This window comes from Mesoplodon mirus, assembly GCF_964341445.2.
Source record: "Mesoplodon mirus genome assembly, chromosome: 19".
Lineage (NCBI taxonomy): Eukaryota > Metazoa > Chordata > Mammalia > Artiodactyla > Ziphiidae > Mesoplodon > Mesoplodon mirus.
The window spans coordinates 64,924,885-64,947,952 of record NC_138995.1 but is presented as its reverse complement, the minus strand read 5'-3'; the positions used below and the strand labels follow the sequence as shown (position 1 = coordinate 64,947,952).

At 44.6% G+C, this 23,068-nt stretch overlaps 2 protein-coding genes across 9 annotated transcripts in view; both read left to right on the top strand.

Moving 5' to 3' along the window:
• The window catches only part of LOC309795714 (zinc finger protein 606-like), a 31,984-nt gene extending 22,054 nt beyond the window's left edge, over positions 1–9,930 (top strand). For 2 of the 8 annotated variants that reach the window (XR_014292345.1, XR_014292346.1), the window contains 2 exons: positions 2,154–2,948; positions 4,029–4,131. Coding sequence is in view for 2 of the 8 variants with exons in the window: in XM_082608343.1 (XP_082464469.1) it covers positions 4,029–4,233 (205 nt within the window). In the remaining 6 variants the exon portion in view is untranslated. Of the gene's footprint in view, positions 1–1,289; positions 2,949–4,028; positions 7,745–9,825 lie in introns of those variants that run through there. The other 6 variants (XR_014292342.1, XR_014292343.1, XR_014292344.1 and 3 more) reach the window with 6 other exon arrangements.
• LOC309794851 (uncharacterized protein C19orf18) lies at positions 9,157–19,094 on the top strand. Its single transcript, XM_082606721.1, has 7 exons — positions 9,157–9,555; positions 9,826–9,930; positions 10,874–10,915; positions 13,619–13,708; positions 14,135–14,237; positions 17,512–17,666; positions 18,824–19,094. Exons 1-7 carry the CDS (start codon positions 9,384–9,386, stop codon positions 18,940–18,942), a joined length of 786 nt encoding a protein of 261 aa, XP_082462847.1. The 5' UTR covers positions 9,157–9,383; the 3' UTR covers positions 18,943–19,094.
• The last annotated feature ends 3,974 nt before the right edge of the window (positions 19,095–23,068 follow it).

Genomic DNA, 23,068 nt, shown 5'->3' with positions numbered 1-23,068 from the left:
CCACTGGTGCCTGTATATGAACTGACTGGGTTGGCACCAGAGCCTGTCCCATGTCCACTACTCCAAGACATCGCTCCAGCAAGTTTCCCTTATCTCTTGTATCCTCAGGTTTTCTATATATACTGGATTATCCCCATGGACATGTAAACATACTTAAAAAAAAACAAAACAAAAAACCCTCTGGCTCCTGAATCATTCTCTGCTTTGTTTCAGAAAGCAAAATATCTCAAAAGTTGTCTCTTCTTGCTGTCTTCACTTCCCTTCCATTCTTTCTTTTTTAAAAAAAAATATTATTTTTGGTTGCGTCGGGTCTTAGTTGGGGCACACGGGATCTTTCGTTGCGGTGCATGGGCTTCTCTCTAGTTGTGGCACGCAGGCTTAGTTGCCTGGCAACATGTGGAATCTTAGTTCCCCGACCAGAGATTGAACCTGCGTCCCCTGCATTGGAAGGCGGATTCTTAACCACTGGACCACCAGGGAAGACCCCTTTCCATTCTTTCTTGGACCCACTCCAAAACCTACCTTGCTGCCAGATGACCTCCACACTGCTAAATCCAGTGGTCAGTTCTGTTTTCTTCCTTGACGTTATCAGCAGCATCTTAGATTCTTAGATAATAGATCATTTCCTCCTTGAAACTCGTTCACTTGGCTTTTGGGACTTGCCTCCTGCCTCTCTGGCCTTCATTTCAGGCCCCCTTTGCTGTTCCTTCCCCACCTCCTTTACCTCTTACTGTCAGACTGCCCACTTCCCATCTGCTCACAGTGCCTTGATCTCATCCATTCTTGAAGCCCTGTAAACACCACTGGTATGCTGATGACTCTCCCTTTAAGGCCACAGTTCGATGAATTTTGAAAAATGTCAACACCCTTGCAACCACCACTACAATAAAAATAGAGAATATTTGCCCTTCTCCAAAAAGTTCCCTCATGTCTTTTCACAGTTAATCTCCACCCTACCCCAAGACCTGGGCAACCACATGTCTGCTTTGACAGTACATATTAGAATTGTCTTTTAGAGTTTTATAAAGATAGAATTCATACAGTATTGTATTCATATGCTACGTTTGTATCTAGATTCTTTTGCTCAGCATGTTTTGGAGGCTCATCCACGTTGTAGCATTTATCAGCAGTCTACTTTCTTTGCTGAGTAGCTTTCCATTATGCGGATGTGCCACAGGTAGTAGTCATCCTGTTCACCTGTAGATGGACATTGACTTGTTTCCAGTTCTGGGCTAGTGTAAATATAGCTGCTATGGACATTCTTCTTCAGGGCTTTTTTCTGTATGCAGGTTTTCATTTATCTTGGGTAAAAACCTAGGAGTGGAATAGCTGAGTTGTATGGTAAGTAAACGTTTAACTTCATAAGACACTTCTATGGGCCTTTTAATCTGATGTCTTTATTCTGTTTTACATTCTGGGAAATTTATCTCGTTTTTTAATATTTCATTTTTGCCATTTAAAAAGTTTCTCTTTTTAGGACTCATTATTTAGATGTCAGCGTGTCTGTGTCTGTTGTTCATATCTGTTACCTGCTCTTTTATGTTCTCTAGTTCCTTCTCCTGTCTTCCTTTTGTCTGGACATTTCCTCAGCTTGCTAGTTTGTTTCTCAGCTGTCCATTTTGCTGCTCATTTCCTCTATTGTGTGTTCATTTCAACCACTGTTTTACATTTCTAATATTTCTACTTGGTTCTCTTTTATGTGTTCTTATTCTCATTTCCTATTGTTAGTATTATGCCGTATCTCTTTAAATGTACTTAACTGACTAAGTTAAAATTTTGGTCCATCTGTTCTAATATACGTGCTTCTGGTGGAATCTGTAATCCAGTGTGGTGTTTTTCTTTTTGAAATAGTTATGCTCAGAAAATTGCTTACTTCCTGGCCAGTGAGCACATTTATTTCTCTTAGGGGAGCAGCTACTCCATCAATTTTTATGCATACATGAGACAGGATCAGATCCTGGTCACTGTAAGCCCCACTGAATTCAGGGGGGGGAGGATGGATGCTAGGATGGAGAGGTGAAGGCATCAGAAAGCCAATCACTGCCTTCTTACCTCACAAGGTAACTGAAATGTGATTCACCAGCCCAGGGCTCTGTGGAGGCAGGATGGAGAAACATGTGCCTGATGTGATGTAGTCTCTGCCTGTCTCTCAGCTACTCCGAAGCCCTGCCTTGATTCCACTCCTCAGGAAGCCTGAACCAGAGGCTGTGTCACTGCAGCTGTGGGTGATGCCGGACCGTCCAGTCAACGAATTCTCACTTTCCACCTCACTGCCCTGTCTTTACTTGCTTCATCGAACACGTCACTACGGAACATCACCTGGTCTATTTTTTTCCTTCCTTATTGTCCACACCATCTCCCGAAACCACAAACTAGGCTGTGATCTCCATGGGGGAGGGCACCTCGTTGGTCCTGGTCGTGCTGTGTCCCTAGTGTCCAGCACAGCACCGGTGGTTCTGTGAGTGCTTGGAACACACCAGCAGGTTGTTGCTTGTGCTTCCCAGCAGCCAGACCTCATCAGATGGGGTGGCCATGAGTTCTCATCATCCTGGGTCTCCTGACCATGGAGAAGAGACTGGGGGTGACTGTGGGGTGGTGCCCACAGGGAGAAGGGCTTTGCAATCATAGACAGATGGTCAAGAACCCCTGTATGTGGGAGGACTAGTCAGAAGGCTTGACCATAAAATGGGGGGTGGGGGTGGATATCAGAGACGCCACAAATCAGACTCACCTTGCGGGCAGAGGAGAGAAGTGGCCAGGAATGTGGGGGGTGCTGGGAGCTCCCCAGCAACACAGAGTCTTCGAGTCACGAGGGTCAGGGCTCATCCCAGCCTTCCCTGCAGGTACTGTTCTGTCTGCACAGGCAACACCCGCCCTTGTGTCGTCACAGAGACAAAATCCCTCTGCAGATGGAGTGAGCAGCACTTACGGGCAGCACTGGGCTCAAGGTGGGTCCTCGTGGTGGGAGGAAGTGCTGAAGAGTCTAGACAAGTATGTATGCCCTCAGGATGGAGGGTCCCCAGGTGGAGAACTGGGGGCCCAAACCACAGGGAACCCGATCAGATTTTCCAGCAGGAAGTCACTAAGTTTGGCCTTGCTCCCCAAACTCCTGATCCTAAAAGTCACTTGGGGGCTTATTAAAAATATAGACCTCCTGGCCTCAACCCCGATCCGCTAGACCCAGTGCTCTGGAGATTGTTGTCATGCTGGGAGCAGACATCCAGTGGGACCTGACGTGGAAGGATGCCAGCTTGGATTGGGTCATTATGGGTCCACTTTGGGCAGGACCCAAGCAAGGTGTGAGGGACTCTAACCCGGCCCCATGCAATGATGACACCATAGGAAAAGGTGGTAGCCCAGGCTTCATGTGGCCTAGAGAGGCAACCCCAAGATCCGCTTCAAAGGGTCCTGGGATAAAGGAGGGGTGAAACCTGGAGGTGAGGGGTGACAGTGTTGAACCTTACCTCCAGGCTCCTGGAAAACAGAGACAGTTGAATCCCTCCAACCTTTTGTGTTCCAGGAAGCGGCTTACTGCGAAGGACAGACAGGACTCTTGACCCCTCTGTCACATAGGACAAGGCCAGAGCCAGACTCTCCGAATTTCCATTCACTCTCATAAGTGATTAGCTAGACTGTCCGTGCTGATCAATCAGAACAAAAGTCTCTTGAGTTGACTTCACCAAACTTTAGTTCGGCTTCTTCCCTCCCCAAAGACCCTTGAACTCTGACTTACTCCTAAGGTTAAATAAGTATTCGAATGCAGGAAAGTGGCCCCTCTCTAGAATCAGCTGACAGCAAGACATCTGCTGCTGCAGTCCTATCTTCCACTCCCCACACCCGGTTCTTTCTAGACTTGTTCACTCCTCCCTGTGAAAGAAAGTTCCTTTCTGCGCAACCTTGGAGAGGCTTGCAGATCCTACTGTCAAGAGTGTTCTCCCTACTGCAACAGTCCCCCTCTCCTTACTGGAATCGTCTTTCTGAATGTAGTCTCTCCTTACCTAAGCTTGATTTTGTTTTCTGTTTGGCAGAAGTTGGCTCCAGGCCCTGCTTCTGGGTCTGGTCAGAACCCACAGCAGGAAGGATGACCTCCCACAAGGCCTTGGTGAGCTGCCCAGACACGCACGAAGGCTGGGTTTCTGTATGGGAACCACTGAGCAACTTCAACCAGGAAGGACAGAAAATGCTTTTGTTTTTAAAGAGGTCCTAGTGGCTGCTGTGTGTATAATGACCTGATGGAGGCAACCTTTACCAAAGAAGGGAAGCGCGGAAGCTACTGTGGTCGTTCGGCAAGACATGAAAACTTGGACCAACGTGGTGCAGCAGTGCGCAGAGTAGTGATGAAACGCTTCACCGTACAGATTCAAACCGCTCAGTGAACCTCAGAGCAAGATAAACACAAAGAAACCACATTATTAAAAAGTACTGAAGCCCAAGAGAAAAGGTCATGGTCATGGTGGAGAGGCTTGGATCGGATTTACCTTCTTTCCGGTAATAATTAAAAACTCCTAACCTTAAGCAAAAAGCTTAAGGCAACTGGAGAACAACCGTAGCAGGAAGAGACTACGGTGGAGCCCATCCTCAGTTACCTAGGAGACGCGGCTGGGCTGCACTGCCTTCTGGGAGTTGTGGTCCATAGGCCGGGCCCCGGCCTCCTCGGACAGGGAAGCATCTGTGAGGCGAAGACTACAACTCCCAGAAGGTACCGTGGTGTGCCTCCGACCAATGGGAGCACTCAGACCGCTGGGAGACAGCGGCCTGTGCGGCCTTCTGGGAGTTGTAGTCCATGGGCTGCACTTAAGATCACCCAAACTCAAAGGCTTTTCTCATTTTTAAAAAATAATAGCTTTGACAGGGAGGGACAAGACAGGGGTAGGTGATTAAGAGGTACAAACTACCATGTGTAAAATAAATGAGTTACAAGGATATGTTGTACATCACAAGGGATATGCCAATATTTTATAGTAACTTTAAATGGAGTATAGTCTATAAAAATTTTGAATCACTGTGTTGTACACCTGAAACTAATATTGTGAATCAACTACACCTTATTTTAAAAAGAGCTTTGAAGCTTTGACAAGAAATGAGTTGCCAAGCCATGAAAAGACATGAAGAAACATACTACTAAAGAATATATTAAATAAGTATTAATAAGTGAAAAGAGCCAATTTGAAAAGGCTACATACTGTATGAGTCCAACTTATGACATTCTGGAAAAGGGAAAAACTATGGGGATAGAAAAAATATCAGTGGTTGCCAGAGGGTTGGGGGAGGAGAGAGGGATGAATAGGTGGAGCATAGTGGATTTTTACAGCAGGGCACATGTGCCGTATGACATTTTATAAGACTGGATACCTGTCATGATACCTTTGTCAGAACCCATAGAATGTGTAATCCCGGGAGTCAACCTCAACATAAACTAGGGACTTTGATTATGATGTGTCAATGTAGGTTCCTCAGCTGTAACAAATGTACCTCTCTGGTGTGGGATGTCAATCATGGAGAAGGCTGTGTGTGTGTGTGTGAGTGTGTGAGGGGGCAAGGGGTACGTGGGAACTCTGTTGTGAACATAAAGCTACTCTAAACAAGAAAGTCTTTTGAAACAACAATAGCTTTCTTGAGGTAGTCACATACCATAACATTAACCTTTTTCAGGTGGTTTTTAGTATATTCACAATACTGTTCACTCATCACAATCATCTAAGTCCGGAACATTTCATCACTGTCTTGAGGTAGTCACATACCATAACATTAACCTTTTTCAGGTGGTGTTTAGTATATTCACAGTACTGTTCGTTCATCCCGATCATCTAAGTCCAGAACATTTCATCACTCCAAAAGGAAACCCCAATAGCAATGACTCTTCTCCCTATTCGTTCCTCCCCCCAGCCCTTGGCAACCAGTAATCTACATTCTGTCTGTTGGATTTTCCTGTTTTGGACCTTTCATATAGATGGAATGATATAACGTGGCCTTTTGTTTCTGGATCCTTTCACTTAGCATAATGTTTTCATAGTTCATCCGTGTTGTAGCATAAATCAGTACTTTGCCCCTTTTCTTGGATGAATAATATTCCATCATGTGGATATACCCTTTTTGTTTATCCATTCATCAGTTGATGGACATTTGGGTTTATAATAACTTTTTGGTTATTATAAATAATGTTATGAACACTGTTTTATGTTCTTTTAGGTGATGGTCAGTCAGGTGCAGCCATAAGAGGAGACACAGGAGAGTAGCAGGAAGAAACAAAGTTTATTATACTCACAGGTCCTAGAAAGACGGAGTTACGGCATGCCACGAAGGTCCACACATGCTGCAAGCCAGGGAGCGGGCTCAACCAAGCAGGTGGGGAGCAGAGAGTGAAGACTAGCCCACAGGCAAGTGCTTTTCTTAGGGGTGGGGGTAGAATACACAGGAAGAGGCATGAGGCATGTCATTGGTGCTTTTGAATGTTACTAGGGCATGTTCAGGGGAGAGCAAAGAGGAAGCCCCTTGTAGCAGGGCCAGCCTTATCACTTGAAAGCCTGGTCACCTGGGAGGGGTGCTCACAGCCTGTTTGCGGGTATGTTGAGGCAGGAGGAAAATACAAACTTTAAACTTTTACAAGGAAAGAGGTGAAAGGGGTAAAAAGGTACAAACATCCATTCATAAAATAAGTCATGGGGACGTAATGTACAGCGTCACAACTGTAGTTAATAATGCTGTATTGCATATCTGAAAGTTACTAAGAGAGTAAATGTTTTTATTTTTATTTTTATTTTTTATTGAAATATAGATAATTTACAATGTTGCATTAACTACTGCTGTACAGCAAGGTGACTCAGTTATACATATATATACATTCTTTTTTTATATATTCTTTCCCATTATGATTTATCACAGGATATTGAATAGAGTTCCCTGTGCTATACAGTAGGACCTTGTTGTTTATCCAGTCTCTGTATAAAAGCTTACATCTGCTAACCCCAACCTCCCATTCCATCCCTCCCCCAACCCCCTCGCCCTTGGCAACCACCAGTCTGTTAAGAGTAGATCTTTTTTTTTTTAATATTTATCTATTTATTTATTTTTGGCTGTGTCGGGTCTTAGTTGCAGTGCGTGGGCTCTTCATTGTGAAGTGCGGGCTCTCTAGTTGTGGTGCAAGGGTTTAGTTGCCTCTCGGCATGTGGGATTTAGTTCCCCAACCAGGGATCGAACCGGCGTCCCATGCATTATAAGACATTCTTAACCACTGGACCACCAGGGAAGTCCCAAGAGAGTAGATCTTAAGAGTCCTAATCACAAGAAAAAAGTTTGTAATTATATATGTTGTAATATATATATGTGACAGATGTTAACTAGACATGATCATTTCACAATACATACAAATATCGAATCATTATGTTGCACACCTGAAACTAATATAATGTTAATGTCAGTTACATTTCAATAAAAAAAAAAACTACAATACAATCCACACTGTAGTGCTCCAACATCATTAACAATATTATTTGGGATGAATAACACTTGCCACCTGGGTTGTCGAGATGCTAAACTGACTGGGACGGCTGGACATGGCCACTGATGGCAAATTTTAGTAAAGGTGACAATGAGGAATAGTCCTATAAGGCATATGACGAAGGTTGGGAACACAGTTTTGAAACCGGACACCCTACTTTGGAGGAAAGCCAAGAGAACAGGTCAGGCACCTCTGGATTTAAGGGAATCTGTTGAAAGGTTTTGGTGACATTATGAAAGATCTTATCTCTTGGCCTAATCCTCATAGCTTGACCTTGTATTCTCTACACATCTGTCAGCATTATTAACTCACAGTGGTATTCTGATGCTTGTAGGATTCATCCAGCTGGGCTGGGTGCACAGACTGTAAGAACCAAGTCTAGGAAGAGCCAGGTGTTCACAGACCTATCGGAAAGGATTGGGCAAGGCAGTAGTGACCATTGGGAAGTTGATATCCCAGACCAGTCCCAAAGACAGAGGTGTCCATCGGGAGCTTGAGAGACCTAAATCCAGTCTAAAGGTCACAGTACCAATAGGGAGCCCCAACCTAAGTTCAAAGAGACACAGCAGATGAACTCATCCAGATGGGCTTGATTGGGGGTGACTCTGAGACTGCAGGATTTAGAGAGAGAGTGTGGGGCACTGTTCTTACCTGGCTCATCCCTGGGCATGGCAGGATGGGAGGAAGGCAGATTGGGCTGTTGTAAGAGCAGAGCAAGAAACTTCATGGCCCACAGTGGGCGTATATCTGGAGGCCTGCCTTCTCATCTCCTGACATTCAGGAAGGACAGCTGCCCTTTGGGGCACAGCACATGAGGAACCAGCTCCTAACCCCAGAGGACTTTACAAGCCTCAGAAGGTCTCTGGTCTGTTCACTTATTCTAATTGGTAGGAGGAATGAAAACCTGTTTTCTGTATTGTGGGAACTACCAAATGGGCAAAGGGTACGTCCGGGGACAACCTTCTTCCATGCCGTCTAATTTTCTAACCCATTTCCACATTTTCAGATGATTCATTTAATCTCCTTTAAAGAAACTTCTGGAGATGGCCACTTGGGTCTAGGTTTCTGAACAGCACCCCCAGAGGCTGGAGGAGTACTGAATTGCTTTATTGCAAATATTATACTCTCCCATTTTACAACCAGAACTAACGTTCAGTGCTCACACTCTTTTTGAGCTTTGCATGGACTCCCTTATTGAGCCATCGCTGTAACCCTGTGAAGTAGGTATTAGTTCCTGTCCTATTCTTCTGATGAGGAAACTGAAGCTCAGAGGGGTAAGTAACTTGATCAAGCTCAAACATCTAGGAAGCCAGAGATGAGGGTTAGAATTCAGGCATTTGAACACAGAGCCCTGCTTTTTTCTCTGTTGGCTTCTTATGATGTGTCACATTGAATTATTACTATTTTTTAAATATTTATTTTTTTATTTAGCTGTGACGGGTCTTAGTTGTGGCGTGCATGTGGGATCTAGCTCCCCCACCAGGGATTGAACCCGGGCCCCCTGCACTGGAAGCACAGAGTCTTAGCCACTGGACTGCCAGGGAAGGCCTCACATGGGATTATAATTGATTTCTTTCTGCCTCCGCACTAATCTGGATGCTCTCTGAGGACAGGGACCTGTTCTTATTCACATCTGTACCCAAGAGGTGAGCATCCCTCCCAGTGCACTCACTCATTCTGTTAGGCTCCCCACTGGCTGACTTGGTTCCATGAAAGAATTCCATGTGGCAACGTGAGCTGATGTCACACTGGTGTTTCCCAGTCAGAACCCAAACATTCTGTAGCGAGAAGAGCTCCTTAGTTCCTCAGAGAAATATAGGACAGATGCTAGCCTACAACTAAATACTTCCTTTCACCCATATGATAACAAACTAGCAGTTTTGGAATGATGGACAAGGTTCAAAGTTCTTTTGCCATTTTATTTTTGTTTTTAATGGAATTCCCACTTCATTTGTGCTTGCCTTATGCAGGTGAGTTCAAACCAGCTGGACAAACAACACACGTAATGGGTCGCTTCAAGCATGTTTTCACTTGTTTTAGGGGAAGTAAAAAGGAGTAATTAGGGGCCTCCCTGGTGGCGCAGTGGTTGAGAGTCTGCCTGCCGATGCAGGGGATGCGGGTTCGTGCCCCGGTCTGGGAGGATCCCATATGCCGCGGAGCGGCTGGGCCCGTGAGCCATGGCCGCTGGGCCTGCGCGTCCGGAGCCTGTGCTCCGCAACGGGAGAGGCCACAACAGTGAGAGGCCCGCATACCGCAAAAAGAAAAAAAAAAAAAAAAAAAAAAAAAAGGAGTAATTATATTTCACTGCCACAAGTTTTCTTTTCCAGGTTATATACAGTCACAAAGACCCACAAATGTCACCGAAAAGCCCACACTGTACGCTAAGGAATTTCAATTATCTCATGTTCAAGGAGCTTTCTCAAAACACAGAGGTGAGTCATTGTTAGTACTCGTTCAGTGAAATGAGAACTGTATCCTGGGGTCCTCTTATGTGCTATATCAATGTGTCTCTTTTTTTAAGATTTAAAAACATTTATTTATTTTTGGCTGTGTGGGTCTTCATTGCAGTGCGTGGGCTTCTCATTGCAGTGGCTTCTCTTGCTGCAGAGCACGGGCTCTAGGCACGCGGGCTTCCGTAGTTGCAGCACATGGGCTCAGTAGTTGTGGTGCGGGGGCTCTAGAGTGCGGGCTCAGTAGTTGTGGTTTGTGGGCTCTAGAGGTGCGGGCTCAGTAGCTGTAGCACATGGGCTTAGTTGCTCCACGGTATATTGGATCTTCCCGGACCAGGACTTGAACCTGTGTCCCCTTCATTGGCAGGCTGATTCTTAACCACTGCGCCACCAGGGAAGCCCAATGTGTCTCTTCTTGTATATTTGTTAGTAGCGTGGTCCATAAAATAATAAAATTAGATAAGCATTGCTTGGAAATTATATCCTACACTCTTCACTCTCTGTAAGCTGGGTGACAGAAGGGCTGTGACTGTTGGGCCCTCCCTGGCCCTGGCTCTCCGACCTGATGAGAGCACAGACCTCTTCAGCTCTGTGCTAAGTTTCTCCAGGTCCTCAGCTTGGGAGGAGGTTTCCCAGCTTGCGTGACTGCAAAAGCAGACCAGGACCCAAACGCATTGTGTTCTTAATGGTCCAGATTCATCAAAGGAAACACTGGATGCAAGCAGAGCACCATGCTTCTGCAAATTAAGCCACGCATTTCTGTCAATACTAGGCATCGGAATAAACTTACTGAGGACATTTACCATCTTAGCTATTTGGAAACTACGTTTTAGGCCCCCTCATCTAATACCAAGTTACATCCTGACTTTCCTAAGTGCATCTTAAACCTGGCTCTTCTTTCTGATCCCCTTCAACGGCCGTCTAGCTCCAGCACGTACTACACCCACGCCATTCCCGGGGCGTACTGGTAAGTCAAGGCATCTGGGACGGTGGGTGGGATCCATGGACGTTCACAAAGCTGCTGAGCTGTATGGCTCCAGAGGGCACCCCGTGCTGCTTGTCACTAACCTGTACAGCCCCTTTGTGCAAATTAGAAAAAGGGGCCCCCCGCCCCATGGTTGGATTAGTAATGATGTTGCTTGGGGCAGATTAGAAAATAGCACAGAGGTCAAAGCATCAGGAAATACAGAAAAAAAACCAACCAAACCCACAATTAATCCATCCCTCCATCCATCCCAAAGACGTTATTACCCTTCCTAAAGCTCAGCTATAATATTTCACTTCCCAGTTCACCCCCCACCCCAGCACCAAAGCCCAGAAAAGGAGTTCGGGCCAAGGTGTCAGAAGGCCCACATTATAGTCCTTACTTTGACACTAACTTGTCTTGTGAGATGGCAATAGAGGTTCGCTGAAACCTCTGCCACGCCTGAGCTTTGGGTCCCAAGTGTAGCTTCTGATACAGAGACAGAGACAGAATTGTTTGTCTAGTCAGATCACTGGAAGACTCCCATTTTCTCCTGTAACCTTCAGCTCTTGGTTATATGGAAAGATGCCTACTTCATAATAGGAAAAATACACATTGAAAATACACTAGAATTCCAGTTTTCAGCTATCATGTTGAAAATAGGCAAAAAATTTTACAACAAACTCTCCTGGCAAAGGAGTAGGGAAAGATAATCTCATATCTTGTTTGTAGGCTAGGAATGAGTACAACTTCTACAGAGCGCAATTGGCAATTCTTATAAAAAGAATGCATTCACTTTTTGACCCAGAGTGTTGAAATATCCCTGGGATTTGTTTTAATCAGGTATGGTAAGACACGCAGACACAGAAATGATTGTCATGAAGGAAGACGTTTATACACACGGAATCCTAGAAACAGAAGGCATGGCACAGCATGCCGGGCCATGTGGGGAAGGACCAGAGTGGGTTAGGAGGCAGGAGGAGGAGAGGGGAGAGAATGACCCAGAGCTTCTGTTGGGGGTTTTGAGGGAAGGAATGGGTGAGGTGGGGTAGGTACATGGAGTAAGCTTAGTGTTGCATAGTTGGAATAATTTTGCTGGGCTCTGGGCTATAGGAGTGGTTCTCAGGTGTCCAGTACCTGGCCGTGGGGTGATTCAGGGCAGAGGGAGTATTGGCCTGGTGTGTGAGGGTTTGATGGTTGGTTTGAATATCAAAGACACCACAGGGGAGTCGCTCTGGGAAGTAGCCAGCCCTGAGAGGTGGAGCCTTCCCAGGATGAAGGCCCCAAATGGTAGACCATCAAGGATATAGAAAATAAGAAAATAGAGTCAATATACCCTGCAATTCCATTTCTGGGAATTTTATTTAAAATATGCTACTCCAGGGAATTTCCTGGCAGTCCAGTGGTTAGGACTTAGCACTTTCACTGCCAGGGCCCGGGTTCAATCTCTGGTCAGGGAATTAAGATCCCACAAGCCACATGGCGTGGCAAAAAAAAAAAAAAAAAAAAAAGAAAGAAAGAAAGCTACTCCATTTTCTTACTTCATTTACCCTCCCCTTTTGCTTGGTGACTTTCTCATCTATTTTTCTCATCCCACAAATACTCCCAACATATCTAACCCAGGCTCACTCTTAGGGGATGACCTTGTTTCCTCCATCACTGACAAAATACAAGCACTTGACAGAGTGTCTGCTTCCCCTGATCCAGCGCAGTTGTACCTTCTCATTTTTCCTCCCGTCTAGGCCAAGGCTGACTCCTCGCCTGTGCACCAGCTAACATCCCCTCAGGCCAACTGGGGACACCCCAGGCAATTCTCTCTCCCTTTCCAGGAACATCACAGCATTTAAAAGTATCATCACCGTTCTTCTATGAACATGCTGTCGGTTTTCCCATATTAAAAAACAAACCTCGTCTCTTGATCCCTCAGCCCCCGCTGGGAGCTGCCCCCATTTCTCCTCCCTCCATGACAGCAAAACTCTTCAGGAAGTTTCCAAAACTTGCTCTCTCCAATGCCTTTCCCCCTGTTCTCTCTCAAACCTGTTTCACTCACGCACATCGATAACATCTCCTTTGACTAGGTCTCCAACGACCTTCCCATTGCCAAGTCCAGCAACCAATTTTCAGGAGTCATTGTATTGAAACCGACTGTAACCCATACCCCCCCACCTAATATTTCATTAAGAAAATGTGAAAACACAGAAAAGTTGAGAGAATCATAGAATGAACATCTATGTACGCCACACCTGAAGTCTACAATTAAGCGTTGAATCTGCAAGCATTTTTACAGTCCAGGTTCTTTTTGTCATGTCAGGCTGACTTCACATGGAGGTATGAATCTCAAAGTATTTCTCAGCTCAGTCGTTGAACCAGTGAAGGGACACAAAGTGAGGGAGGGCCACGTTTGCGACAAGGAGTAGGCACTTCAATCTGTCAGATTTTTACAAGTGGGTAGTTTTGTTGTTGTTGTTTTTTTAAAATACTTATTTATTTTGTCTGTGCTGTGTCTTGCAAACTCTTTAGCTGCAGCATTCGGGATCTAGTTCCCTGACTAGGGATTGAACCTGGGCCCCCTGCATTGGGGGCATGGAGTCTTACCTACTGGACCACCAGGGAAGTCCCTACAAGTGGTTGAGTAATGTACTTAGTCAATTGCTCTTTTGTTCAGTTTGTACCAACAATAGCTCTGCTTATTTATTTTTATTTCAGATAATGGGAGAAGTGGTACACCTGAGCCTACAAAAAGCATCCAAGGTTTTGTAGCACATTCAGTGGGCCTAAATACCAACCCCAATACAGGTTTGCGGAATTAGATTCTGAATTGCCCTACAATATTCCTTTTGTAACAGCACTACACAACCTAAGACCATCCGGGCAGCACTTGAGCTGTAAAACTAAGGCCACTCTCCTTTCAGCTACATTGATGGCCGGTTCTGCTGTACTGAGTCAGGGATCCAGTCTCATAAGAGAGGGCTTTGACCAAAGACAGGAGGCAGATGGAAAAAGGAATCAGAGATTGGGTGGGAATTCAAATGATATTTGTTCACACAGGCTGTACAATCTAGCCTCTGTGTTTTTTTTTTTTTTTTAGTTAAGAATACTATTTTTAAGGTTATTTCTGATTTTCTCTCCCATTCTGCCAAAACAATATGATTAACAAATATATTAACTGATAGTCACACCTAAAATGAGATTTTATGAGAACTTTTTTTTTTCCATTTTTAGCACTGATTCCTCATAGACCTGCTCTTGTTCAAGTAATTACAATTGCGTGTATAGCCTTCAGTATTGCCCTGATATGTGGGATCACTATTTCCTACATGATATAGTAAGTCTATGCTAAATAACTTTTACCATCCTTAAGTAAGACATAACAAGTTAACTAGTTTATTATTTTGTGATAGTAATGATGATGATGGTGATAATTCTTATAATCCTTAAATTATTATGGTCATTATACATTTTCAGACAGTGTTTTTTAGAATATGGGCTATATTCATGTTGGGTCATGATATAAATGAAAAAATTTAAAAGAAACTGGATAAAAAGAATTTTTAAAGTAAAAATAGAAATTAATTTTTTAAAAAAACAAGCAAAGAAGAAACAGGACAGAATACAATTTAGTAGAATAGAAAGTATTAAAGTAAATGTTGGGCTTCCCTGGTGGCTCACTAGTTAAGAATTCGCCTGCCAATGCAGGGAACACGGGTTCGAGCCCTGATCTGGGAAGATCCTACATGCCACAGAGCAACTAAACCCGTGCACCACAACTGCTGAGCCTGCGCTCTAGAGCCAACGAGCCACAACTACTGAGCCCACGCACCACAACTACTGAAGCCTGTGCACTAGAGCCCGTGCTCTGCAACAAGAGAAGCCACCACAATGAGAAGCCCACACACCGCAACGAAGAGTAGCCCCCGCTCACCCCAACTAGAGAAAACCCACACAGCAACGAAGAACCAATGCAGTCAACGACAACAACAACAAAAAGTAAATGCTGATTTTCAACCTTTTCAGACTGAAGATTGTGAGGTAAATCTTATCTCTTACTGTGGATCATGATCAAAAATGTTTGAAAGCCACAGTCAGAGATGCTGCCATCCTCCCAAAATGTGGCTTTCTAGAGTGAACTTGATACTTTGGAGGGAATCTTAATAGTGCAAAGCAGAAAAGAGTGACCACTCTCTCTTTCACTAGAAACTTATTATCAATGCAATAATAGTAGGGGTAAGAGTAGCGTTTAGGGAAGACACTTCATCTTGTTCACACAAATAAAGGTTGTGGTCAAGCTCAGGTTATGTGATCATTTTGAAATTAGTGTCAGACGAAAGCGAGCCACACTGTGACATCATGCTACTCTGATCAGGACCAACACATTGATTTCTATTCTAGGATTTAGTTCCAGGACTCCATTATATCCCATCAGAAATAGCTTGAGGAAGTACTAAATTATTTACTCTATCAGAATTAAGTGTGTACATGGGAAATGTATTGCCATGTATGGGATATTTTTTAAGGTAGCCATTTTAGGACCACTTGGAGTATGTCAAATGAAGGCAAAATTAAAGGTAAAATTGAAGAAAATTTGCTAAGGAGAGAGTGTCCCCAGTATGTTTGGTTCTGGGTTATCTATGACTCAATTTATGTAACTGGAATTTCAGTTTATTTCATTAGTCTAGACAAAGATGTTAACATATGAAGATTGCTAAAGTAACTCACTACAACGTATCCTCCTGGAATTTCAGTGCCCAATTAAATTACTGAGCTAATGTCAACATTTACAGCTTTTACATTTGTGTTACCCCCTAGTGACATTTTAGAACCTGAGGCAAAAGGAAAAATATGTGCCCCAAAGTACATGTTTTTACATAATTTTTAGTGGTTAATTTTTTCCAGAAGTAGATTTTTTTTTTTTTTTTTTTTTTTTTTTTTTTCTTTTTGCGGTATGCGGGCCTCTCACTGTTGTGGCCTCTCCCGTTGCGGAGCACAGGCTCCGGATGCGCAGGCCCAGCGGCCATGGCTCACGGGCCCAGCCGCTCCGCGGCATATGGGATCCTCCCAGACCGGGGCACGAACCCGTATCCCCTGCATCGGCAGGCGGACTCTCAACCACTGCGCCACCAGGGAGGCCCCAGAAGTAGATTTTTGAAAATATATTGGTGAGTTTGATTTCACTTAAACCAGGAAAGTAAAGTTATAATAAATTTTGTTTCTGGTAAAGATAAAGTATTTAAACTTAAAATAATGCTGTGAGTTTTGATACAGCATTTTTCAATTTTTAAAATATATTTCAACTACTTTAATGTTTTGGAAAAGAAGAATCGTAAAATAATACATAAAAACATGTACATAGGGACTCCCATTTTCCCATTTGACTCAGTCTCCCATATGGTTCATCACAGCTCTGATGGATCCTGTCTTTAAAATTTTGATATTTTGTTTATCATGGATTTTTCCCATTCATTTCTTTTATTTTTTTGGCCATACCATGAGGTTTGCAGGATCTTAGTTCCCCGACCAGGGATTGAACCTGGGCCCTAGGCAGTGGAAGCACCGAGTTCTAACCACTGGACCGCCAGGGAATCCCCTCATTTCTATTTTTTACAATATTAAGTCAAAATATTTATCCCCATTACTGAGTTTTTTGGCACCCCCTTAAAGTGTTCACCTAAAGCGAGCACCTCACTCTCCTCACCCAAAATCTGGTCCTGTTCCAGCTTCCTGATTATCTGTAACAGTGTTTACAATCAGGCCATTTCTTCCTGCTACAGAGCATGATTCTGGAATGTTCCCCCTACATCCCTTCCTCCATCACAGCCCCTTAGAACACAAATAAGCTAACCCTAAACTGATTTGTTATTACATGAGTCCAACACAAGTAAGAAGGTAAGTATGTCAGGAACAAGTAGAACTCTGTTACCCTTCACGTCACACAGAAATGTCTGTTCAACGATCCACTTCCAAGCTTGGGCCTAGGGTGGGGCGAGCGTGGCACTCACCTCAGGTGCAAAATTTAAGGGGGTGCAGTAGTCAAGAAACTCAGTAGTCAAGAAAAATAATAATTTATTGCAATATTTTTAAGTCTAAATGCCCTCAAAAATCCATGATGAACAAAATATCAACATTTTAAATAAACGATCAGTGATGGTGTCAGGCCAAAGCATATTGGAGACTAAGCGAAAGGAAAAATCAGCGGTACCTATGCTACCTTTATTTAAAATGTTGACATTGTGTTCCTCATGGATTTGTTGGCATTAATTTTTCTTTTGTAAAATGTTGCATTAAGATGTTATTGAACTTGATCATGGAGGTTTGTGCCCAGCCCGAGTGCCCCATTCCCGTCACCTGGCTCCAAATCACTCACCCCTTTTCTGCGTGTCAGCCCCAATCTGAGTTCTATAATTCTATAGAACTATAGAATTCTATAATTCTAATTATATTTCTATAATTAATTATAGTTCTATAATTATTTGGGTTTAAGTCTATTTCTGCCTCCTCCCCCATGTACTAGTGATCCCTTTTCAGTCAGAAAGTCACAAGATTAAGACAGGATGATTTAGTGGGAAAATTGTGCTTTTAAATTTATCTATTTTGTCCTCCAGTCGACTGGTACAGGCTGAGGAAAAACAACAACTTGCGTCACTCTATGAAAATGTCAAGATACCATTATTAGGAGAGGAAGAGGAGGGCTCTGAGGACGAGTCCATGCGCCTCCTTCCAGAGAGGGAGAAGGAGCTGGAGAAGTTCATTCATTCAGGTAGAGAGTCAACCAGCTTATCCTGTCAGATCCAAAATCCAAGGGACGGCTTCCCTGGTGGCGCAGTGTTTGAGAGTCCGCCTGCCGATGCAGGAGACATGGGTTCGTGCCCCGGTCCGGGAAGATCCCATATGCCGCGGAGCGGCTGGGTCCGTGAGCCATAGCCGCTGAGCCTGCACGTCCGGAGCCTGTGCTCCCGCGTACCGCAAAAAAAAATTCAAGGGAAGCTGAGCTGACAATGGTGGTTGGGTTTTCAAAGGCAAAGCTAATGAATATTTACAGCCACACATGCAGGAATGAGCCATTCGCATCAAATTACACAGAGGGGCAAACAGCTGTGTGGTTGTTTGATTCCTTTTGCAAGGCAATTCCAGGGACTGAAAAGAGAGTTAAGGAAACAAGACTTTTCCTGGACTCAACATTTCCCTTAAACATACTTATCAATGTCGTGTTGTTGCCGAGTTTTGACCACAGACAGGCAGATGCCCTCCTGCGCTGTCTGCCTCAGTCTGATGTGGAAATGGGATGCAGGCCCACGAAACAGAGGTTACTACCCCCAGGTCAGAGACGCCCCAGTGAGAATTGCCCACTACCCCTGCAAATCCTTGTGAGGAGAGAATAACATATATGCTCAAAGAAACCTGATTTTGTAGAAGTTCTAAGATTCTTCAGTACTTGCTTAAAAAAATTCTAGAGCAAAACGATGTAGATTGCAGTGTCTGATTCAATACTATTAAGCATCCGCTGCATGGATCTGCTCTCTAAGCACCCCAGAGACAGTCAGAGAGAGGCTGAGAGGCCAAGAGTAGAAGAGATAATTGATGCTTACTGAGGCAGACCGCTCTTGTACTCTTAGAAAATATTTTTAATGTCTTTTCATTGCATTGAATTATAACTTTTCTAAATGTTTAAAAATTGAAGTATAGTTGATTTACAATATTATAAATTTTTAAAACTGGATATTTATAAAGCTTGAATACAGAAAGTGGGAAATCATTTCGAAATGCAATTTTCACCATCCTTATCAGACAAATAACATTCATGAAAGCCTGAAAATTCCATTGTTTGTTCCTTTATTTTTCCATATATTTCCTCCCTTCTTTTGTCTCTACTTCCTGATTTATTAGTAGCTAAATAATGTTATGTCTACATTTTAGTCATTAGATCAAAAAGAAGAAAACATATGGAAAAGAAGAGATTGAACACACAGCAAAAGTTGGTAAAGGAAGTGGAAATAAAGGATGCTATACGTACCGCAAATCCGGGGCTTCTGTGAAAAGAAATGAAAGAGAGGCAGGACATGCCAGCCAGTGTGGAGGAAACAGTGACAGATGACAGAATGTGAGCATGACTTGCTCCTGGAGAACCTTGTGCAAGAGCACTCTAAAGGAAGAACACCAGACGTAAAAACAGGAAATAAATTCATATGATCTAGCAATCTTGCTTCCTAGTTCTTAGAGTTTATGAATAAATACAACTTAATTGGAAAAGAAAAAAATCCAACTTCGTAAGTGTGAAAGAGAAATTGTCAGGATTTTCTTTTCTCCTAACCAGCAGTTTCTTCGGGTAAGTCTCTCAGACCATGTGAGGAAACCACTTTCATGAAACAAAGCTTCCCCAGTGACATTATCTGTTAATTCCAGTAGCTCGCTTCCATTTTATGTATAACAAGACTGAGAATGTCAAAATGAATATGACAGCAGACAGTAACCTTTGTTTTTAGGGATCTGGGATCTGGTGCAGGAAATAGGTCTGCAGGCAAAGAGCTATAACGCATTGCCAGATGTACTGAGTGCTGTAAACTGGGAGTCACCGAGAGCTGTGGGAACACAAAAGGGGCAGGATTTAACCTGAGTGGTGCTGTTGCTGTGGAAAACAGTCTGATGGTTCCTCGAAAAGGTAAGCATAGAGTCACTGCCTGACCCAGCAATTCCACTCCTGGGTATATATCCAAAAGAACTGAAAATATATGTACCTGCACACAAGAGAAACCCTCACACAGACCTTCATAGCAGCATTATTCATAAGAGCAAAAAGGTGGAAACACTGCATATGTCCATCAACCGATAAACAAATTAACAAGATGTGGTCTCTCCATAGAGTGGGAGAAAAAAGAAGTACTGACACATGGTACAACATAGATGATCCTTGAAAACATTATGCTAAGTAAAAGCGGTTAGACACAAAAGGTCCACAACTCGTATGATTCCATTTATACAAAATATCTAGAATAGGGCTTCCCTGGTAGCACAGTGGTTGAGAGTCCGCCTGCCGATGCAGGGGATGCAGGTTCGTGCCCCGGTCCGGGAAGATCCCACATGCCGCGGAGCAGCTAGGCCCGTGAGCCATGGCCACTGGGCCTGCGCGTCCGGAGCCTCTGCTCTGCAATGGGAGAGGCCGCAACAGTGAGAGGCCCGTGTACTGGAAAAAAAAAAAAAAATCTAGAATAGGCAAATCCATAGAGGGTCAAAGTAGATAAGTGGTTCTAGGTGCCGGAGGAGGGGAGAAAAGGGAAAAATGGCTGGTGGGTAGGAGGATTCTCTTGGGGGCAATGAAAATGTTGAAAAGAAGATTAGTGTAACTTGAGGAGGCTGGTACCGAACCCAAGTTCAGCTGCTCACCACTCAAAAGACCAGTACTCAAGAGACAGGCGTTATATTTGATTTACAACATTGTTTTAATTCCTGCTGTACAGCAAAGTGACTCAGTTATACATATATATATATATATACACTCTTTTTCTTTCTTTCTTTTCTTTTTTGGCCACACCTTGCAGGACCTTAGTTTGCCGACCAGGGATTGAACCTGGGCTACCGCAGCAAAAGTGCTCAATCCTAACCACTGGACCGGCAGGGAAATCCCTGGACTGCTTTTTATCAAGTATCAAGTACATGAGAAGAACATGAATCTTCTCAGGCAGATGTGTCTTAGCAAGAATCACTGAGGCAGGCAGAATTCTAAGATGGCCCCAAGACGCCTGCCCTCTGGTGTACACAGCTGTGTAGTTCCCTTCTCTTGAGTGTGGGTCTTTGAATATGAGGGATGTCACTCTTGTGATTACGCAAAAGTGATGGGATTGTCGCTCTCTTAATTGTTACAGTAAGCCACCTGTCCAAGTCTTTAGGGACTGGTTCCGTGCAGGGAAAGACCTTTACTAATCAACCCAGTGTGAAGGCTTCAGGCTTTCTCAGTTTTTTACCAGACATGCATCTTCCCTGGTGTGTGTGTGTGTGTGTGTGTGTGTGTGTGTGTTTCACCAGTTCTACCATATACAGTATGCTGCATTTATTTTTATTTTTTAAAAGTAGGATTGAAAGCCTTTTAGTCTTTTTTTTAATTAATTAATTAATTTTTTGCTGCATTGGGTCTTTGCTGCTGCATGCGGGCTCTCTCCAGTTGAGGCTAGCCTTTCACTGCGGTGGCCTCTCCCTGCTGCGGAGCACGGGCTCCAGAGCACAGGCTGAGTAGCTGTGGTGCTTGGGCTCAGCTGCTCTGAGGCATGTGGGATCCTCCCGGACCCGTGTCCCCTGCATTGGCAGGTGGACTCCCAACCCCTGCGCCACCAGGGAAGTCCCTATGCTGCATTTAAATGTCTTAATTTCCCTAATAGTCTCACTCCCCACCCTTGCTCTGATTTTTCTCAGGGCATTAAACATTGTATTGGATTCCTCTGCCTTAGTCTTTTTGTTGCCCGGCACTGCAGGACTGCAATCTCCCTGCAGCTGCCCCAAGGTTTGGAATCTACCAGTGCCCTTACCGGCAACTAATATTTGTGTATAGTTTGAAGAGGAGGTCTAAATTCATATTTTACCATTTGTGTACTTCAGTGCTGCAGACCTTATTTATTTATTTGGCCACGCCACTCGGCATGTGGAATCTTAGTTCCCTAACCAGGGATCGAACCCGCACTCCCTGCATTGGAAGCGTGGAGTCTTAACCACTGGACTGCCAGGGAAGTCCCCAGACCATATTTATTTATTTATTTTAATTAATTTATTTATTTTTGGCTGCATTGGGTCTTCGTTGCTGCACAAGCTTTCTCTAGTTGTGGCGAGCGGGGGCTACTCTTTTTTTTTTTTTTTTTTTTTTTTTTTTTTTTGCAGTATGTGGGCCTCTCACTGCCGTGGCCTCTCCCGCCGCGGAGCACAGGCTCCGGATGCACAGGCTCCGGATGCACAGGCCCAACGGCCATGGCTCACGGGCCCAGCCGCTCCGCGGCATGTGGGATCTTCCCGGACCGGGGCACGAACCCGTGTCTCCAGCATCGGCAAGCGGACTCTCAACCACTGCGCCACCAGGGAAGCCCGGTGGGGGGCGGGGGCTACTCCTGGTTGCGGTGTGCAGGCTTCTCATTGAGGTGGCTTCTCTTGTTGCGGAGCATGGGCTCTAGGTGTGCGGGCTTCAGTAGTTGTGGCTCGCAGGCTCTAGAGCACCGGCTCAGTAGTTGTGGCGCACGGGCTTAGTTGCTCCGTGGCATTCGCGGACCAGGGCTCGAACCCATCTCCCCTGCATTGGCAGGTGGATTCTTAACCGCTGCGGCACCGGGGAAGTCCCTGTGTGTGTGTTTTTGTTTTGTTTTGTTTTGTTTTTTTAACGCGGTACGCCGGCCTCTCACTGCTGTGGCCTCTCCCGTTGCAGAGCACAGGCTCCAGACGCGCAGGCTCAGCGGCCATGGCTCTCGGGCCCAGCCGCTCCGCGGCATGTGGGATCTTCCCGGACCGGGGCACGAACCCGTGTCTCCTGCATCGGCAGGCGGACTCTCAACCACAGCGCCACCAGGGAAGCCCCCTTGTGTTTGTTTTTTACTGTAGATTTATATCTCAATTTGTTTCAAGCAATTACTTCAAACGTACATAGTTAATTTATTTTTGTCTATCTATGATCATTGCCGTATGATTGTTAAAGATAATTTCTTGAATTCCTAAACATGGTTGAATTTTTGTAATTTTGACGCTTGAATTGCATACGATAATTTTTATGAGCTTCCTATACCCGGGGACACAACTTTTGTGACTCTATGGAATGACAGGTGTAGCCTTTAGGGGCGTCTGAAAGAATTTGTTTAGCCTCTGAGAGCACGCTTGAGCTTCCCGGGAGTCCAAACTAATACGTTTCCAAACACCTGCGCGATCAGTTGCAGAAAGGGCTCCCCAGAAATCTGAGTATGGCCTTTTCAAGAAGGAGCGAAGTCCCTCCAATGCCCGGGAACCCAGACGCACCATTTCCCCCTCGCCCCCGGCAGCGGAGCTCTGCCTTTTTTTTTTTCTGCCTTCTTTACTAGAGGTCTGCAGGGAGAATCCTCACACGTGGCCTGTGGCTCTGAGGGAACTACATTACCCAGAACGCTCCACGACGGGCGGCAGCGCCACTCAGCCAATCAAAGTCTCATAAAAGGTGCGTTT

Coding starts and splice junctions, on each gene's coding strand:
- LOC309794851 (XM_082606721.1), top strand. CDS start 9,384: ATGATGGACAAGGTTCAAAGTTCTTTTGCCATTTTATTTTTGTTTTTA. Junction 9,556..9,825: donor TAGGGGAAGTAAAAAGGAGT/AATTAGGGGCCT, acceptor TTTCTTTTCCAG/GTTATATACAGTCACAAAGA. Junction 9,931..10,873: donor AGCTTTCTCAAAACACAGAG/GTGAGTCATTGT, acceptor ACGGCCGTCTAG/CTCCAGCACGTACTACACCC.